We start from the raw sequence: 5,323 nt of genomic DNA, 5'->3' as shown, positions 1-5,323 counted from the left end.
CCTTTGGCTACAAAATGCACCAGACATGGACACACTTGATTGGGACAATGCATTAGAAGTTGCTAATGCACAGAAATATTTCGACCACTACGTAACTGCTTGGAATCCACGTCAGGCAGAACACCGAACTATTCCGCTTCACCAGTCAACAATTCATAACCCGTGTCTCCTTGACACAGCAGCAATATTCGCATCCAATCAATTTGAAGACTACACAGAGCTTGTCAACTGCGTTCAACGTCATACAAAGTGTCATGAATCTTCTGTCTTCGTAAGAAAGACAATGTGCTTAGCTGCCGATATGGAGTACCGTGGGAATTGAAGTCCACTTCTTCACTTTTCATTGATGATAAGGGTCATAAAACCTATGTCCCTGCTCGCAATGATGAAAGATTGAATATTCACAACGCCGATCTACTCTCTATTTGGAGAGCAAATGTTGATTGCCAACCAGTCCTTTCTCGCCATGCTGTATTGAAATATATTTCAAAATATGCAACAAAAGCGGAGACAAGATCTGAGAGCTACCGTCAAATGCTATCGCGACTATCACAAAGTGCCCTTCCAGAAGCACCTACTAGTGGTGTCATCCGTAAACTCCTTACAGAAACCATTGCAGATAGAGACATTGGTGCACAAGAAATATGCCATATGTTACAAAAGCTACCTCTCTCTCTTTGCAGCCGTACATTCCGTTCTTTGAATGTCAACAGGGCTGTTTTCAAACGTGTTTCGCAAGATACTGAAAATCCTGGTTCGACACCAAACTTTATCGTTGCGTATATGAACAGGCCTGCCTCACTAGAAGCACTGCCCCTCCTTGAAGCTGCTCGCTCGTGGTCATATTCTGCCCAGCGGAGAAGAAACCACTGGAAACACATATTCCCCCCAATGATTGTACATGTCTTGCCCCATTACAATGTCATTCCTTCCTCTACTAATCCTTCTTATGCCACCTTCTGTTGGAGTGAATTACTCTTGTATTTCCCCTTCCGAACACTCCCTGATGATATCGGTTCAACTGATGCAGAAATTATTGCACACTGGGAACAAAAAAAGGGTGCATATACACCATGGCATGTCCATCGCGAACCCGAAAACCCACAAAGCCCACCTACTGAAGATCAACCTACCCCACACACCCCCCCTGATTCCATGCAGATGGATGAATGGCAAATCCTCTCTCAACTACACCCAGGTTACAATATTGCAATTGATGACCTCGACATGATTGGCTACCGCGACTTCGATGTCAACCACAATTGGTCACAAAATACTTTCCCTCCCCCCTTGCAAGAAACTGCCATCAATTTCATTGAATTCAACCGCTCAGCCATTCAAAACCAACATCATTCATTTTCCAACCTTCCCCATGAGCATACATTATCCCCTACCCAAAGCATAGCTTTCACTGCTGTTTTTTCACACTTCAAAAACCCTTCGCCAAAATCCCCACGGAAGATCATCGTACAAGGAACAGCTGGCACAGGAAAATCCCATTTGATTAAATGCCTTCACCAAGCATTTGTGGAAAACTCGCCAGCCAACAAAAACCCTTTATTGTTACTTGCACCAACCGGCGTTGCAGCTCTCAACATAAATGCCCTCACAATTCACTCTGCCCTTCATATCCCTATCCAGACAATGCATCCTCTCGAAGGCCAGCCGCTCCTACACCTGCAAGAGCAACTCCGTCATGTAGAATACATCCTCATTCACGAAATGAGCTTCATTGGTCCAAAAATGCTTTCTCGCATTGACGATCGTCTAAGAGAGGCATTCCCTCTTCATCGAAATACACCATTTGGTAATCGCTCAATTATCCTTGTCGGAGATTTAGGCCAACTCCCACCTGTAAAAGACATTCCTTTATATGCTGGGACATCGCGTGGCACTGCACTTTGGCGCAGCTTCGACATATTCATAAACTTTCAACCGTTTTCCGTCAACAAGGAGCTAGCTCGCCCCAGGTTGCTTTCCGGCAAATACTTGCAAATCTTAGGAATGGAATATCTACACTTGAAGATTGGCAACATCTAATGTCAAGAACAAGTTCCTCTCTTACACATGAAGAGAAATGCACATTCGACGAGTCCATGCACCTATTCGCAACAAACAACGCAGTTGTCTTGCATAATAAGAAAATGCTCAAACAATTGAACATCCCAGTAGCACTTTGCTCTGCGGAACAACAAAGACAGAAAACTCCTACTACAACAGAAGATGAGCACCTAAAGGTGCTCTTATGCAGTGAACAAAAAGTTATGCTCACCAGCAACTTATGGGTACATGCAGGCCTTGTCAATGGCGCGCTTGGGAAGGTCATCTCAATATTTTATTCAACTGACTCAAAGCCCCCAGCATTACCATCCTTTGTGGTTGTTGACTTTCAACAATACAAAGGAACACCGTGGGACATTTCACACCCAACATATGCACCCATTCCTCCCATCACAAGGGGTGCACGCCGTCAGATACCACTTCAAATGGCATGGGCTTTAACGATACACAAGTCACAAGGAATGACATTAGACAAAGCAACAGTGGACATCGGCACCAGAGAACGCCAAGGGCTAACATTCACTGCAATTTCAAGAGTGCGGTCACTAGCGGACATACACATCAATCCAACATTCCCATTCTCCCGCATTGCACAAATGCACAAGAATCCATATCTTAAGCGTAGACAGCAAGAGGAATCATTCCTTGCATCAAAATCTATCCAGGATAATACACTTTAGCCAATCATACAACCTGCCTTCAAGAATTACCCACATGGTAAACACCACTCACTACATAACGAAGTTTCACATAGATTTCTTGCTATTACATTTAATTTCATATGATTTTATACTCATTTGGAATCGTTTAATTTATTTCGAATATTCAAACAAAATCGTCAAACATATTCATTGTCACTTACAGTGTTTCCTTTTTGGATGCCAACAGGTATGAATACATGCTACCTACGACAGTTGTACGAGTGTTGCGAAGAAATCCAGCAACAAGAACTTACATTACAAGATATGCAGACAAGGATCCTGCCACAACAATCCATCCCACTTTACCGTTTGCGCCCAGCAATTACGTTGTTAAAGAATATAAGGAAACTACTTAAGATTACAATTCACATCCATGAAAGGGATGCACACAGGCAGATGCGACATCAACTGCAGGAACAGCTCGCACAACATGGCACCACAATAAACACTAACTGGTGTTGCCGATGCCATGGCCCATCATGCATATATGATTAGCGGCTCATTCTCAATTACATCTCTACATAATGCTTTTATTGTACATATGCTTACAAGCCAACGAATACTTTCATTGTATATATCTTTACTTATATCTGGCATGTTTAGTTATATCTTAGTAGAACTGTTCTCTGTTGTATGAACAAAGAGTATTCAAGTACGTGGTCCACTGCTCTTTGTTTTGGGTTTTATGATTCAACCAACAACTTTTTTTATAAAGAAACACGTTTCTCACTTTAGATAGGTCGATGTTTACAACAACCTAGTGAAAAAGTAGTAAGGGCATTTATCCCCATGCAGTAAAAATGAATGGAATATAAATTCATTCATTACAGCCACCATAATAAAGAAATAAACTAAACCTTGATGTCCAAAATCACAATCCTAAAATAATCTGATAGCCCTGCATTAAAAATCATTTAAATGATACAAAAAAGTGGAAGGGATGTTGTTGTCATATCATCTAACAGTTGTATGGAGAATGGTCATATGATATTTCTTCTTATCAATTGCAATGTCCATGTTCACAAAAGCACATACAGCAAATAATAGCTGTAGGTTATGATTTGCAGTGTCTGAATGATATACTACTCCATAATCAACGAGAAGCTCCACAAGGAGAGGTGGTTAAGGCATCATGGCTTCAACTAGACACAATGTTGTGAAAATTCAAAGACGATATGGACCCATAGGTTGCTGCCACGTATTGATACTTACAATTTTCTGATCAGTAACATATGACTTATCTAAAAAAATTTAACATCTGTTATCACATCATCAACAGTCCACTAATGGTGTTCAAAAGGACATACCGGTAACCATAAGGTTTTTTTGAGCCTTTTGTATCATCATTTATCCTTTGGAATAATCCAGATCTCCCCTTGCCATTTCATCTTCTACAAAATACGATAATGAGAGTGCTGGGTTTCTTTTTTGAAATATAAAACTAGCCCATTCTGTAATACTAATTATAATATCAGTTAAACACAATTTTTACTCTTTTCTAGATATCAACGACAATATTCAGAAACCATTACATTCAGCGAAGCTTCTTCTTTAATATGGTAAGTGGAAGAGGTTAATTATAAAATGTTAACAGTATCCATCAATCAACTTTCATAGCCCAGAAGGTAACATGCCACCTCCATCAATTATATACATTTTGTCTGGAACATGCCTTCGTTGATGCAGAGTTCTGCAATCTGGACTGAGAGGAAAGGGTGGCAAGCAGACTCTGGTTATCAGTCTCATATTATTATAGTTCGCTTGTCAGTCTACCTTGCTTTATGCAATACACACACACACCTGTGAGTTAATTTTTAGTGTAACTGCTTCTAGAGTCCTAGGCAGTTTTCCTATGGGATACATTCCTACAAGCAGCAGAAACATATTCCCTATACACTCTAGTTTTATGCTGTATTAAATCTAAGCGGTATCAAAATTCTATGTTAGTAGATTGATCTCAAGCTGCAACGGATGACAAGGAGCATTAACAGATGCTTGGAAATTAACACAAAAACCAAATGAAACGCAGTGTTGATGGATACTGTTAACATTTTATAATTAACCTCTTCCACTTACCATATTAAAGAAGAAGCTTCGCTGAATGTAATGGTTTTTGAATATTGTCATTGATATCTAGAAAAGAGTAAAAATTGTGTTTAACTGATATTATAATTAGTATTACAGAATGGGCTAGTTTTATATTTCAAAAAAGAAACCCAGCACTCTCATTATCGTATTTTGTAGAAGATGAAATGGCAAGGGGAGATCTGGATTATTCCAAAGGATAAATGATGATACAAAAGGCTCAAAAAAACCTTATGGTTACCGGTATGTCCTTTTGAACACCATTAGTGGACTGTTGATGATGTGATAACAGATGTTAAATTTTTTTAGATAAGTCATATGTTACTGATCAGAAAATTGTAAGTATCAATACGTGGCAGCAACCTATGGGTCCATATCGTCTTTGACTTTTCACAACATTGTGTCTAGTTGAAGCCATGATGCCTTAACCACCTCTCCTTGTGGATCTTCTCGTTGATTATGGAGTAGTATATCAT

The 5,323-nt window shown here is 39.8% G+C and overlaps 2 protein-coding genes across 2 annotated transcripts; both read left to right on the top strand.

Moving 5' to 3' along the window:
* Window positions 1-534: 534 nt before the first annotated feature.
* On the top strand, window positions 535-2,040 carry LOC149201379 (uncharacterized). Its single transcript, XM_089401263.1, has one exon. The coding sequence runs from the start codon at window positions 535-537 to the stop codon at window positions 2,038-2,040; it is 1,506 nt and encodes a 501-aa protein (XP_089257389.1).
* A 104-nt stretch (window positions 2,041-2,144) lies between these two features.
* Window positions 2,145-2,741, top strand: LOC149201378 (uncharacterized). The gene has a single exon (XM_089401262.1). The coding sequence runs from the start codon at window positions 2,145-2,147 to the stop codon at window positions 2,739-2,741; it is 597 nt and encodes a 198-aa protein (XP_089257388.1).
* The last annotated feature ends 2,582 nt before the right edge of the window (window positions 2,742-5,323 follow it).

Source organism: Pinus tabuliformis, chromosome 2_1 (genome assembly GCF_031772625.1).
Source record: "Pinus tabuliformis cultivar Carrire ecotype Pingquan chromosome 2_1, CPIR1, whole genome shotgun sequence".
Lineage (NCBI taxonomy): Eukaryota > Viridiplantae > Streptophyta > Pinopsida > Pinales > Pinaceae > Pinus > Pinus tabuliformis.
The sequence above is the reverse complement of the archived record's forward strand: the minus strand, read 5'-3'. Positions and strand labels throughout refer to the sequence as shown.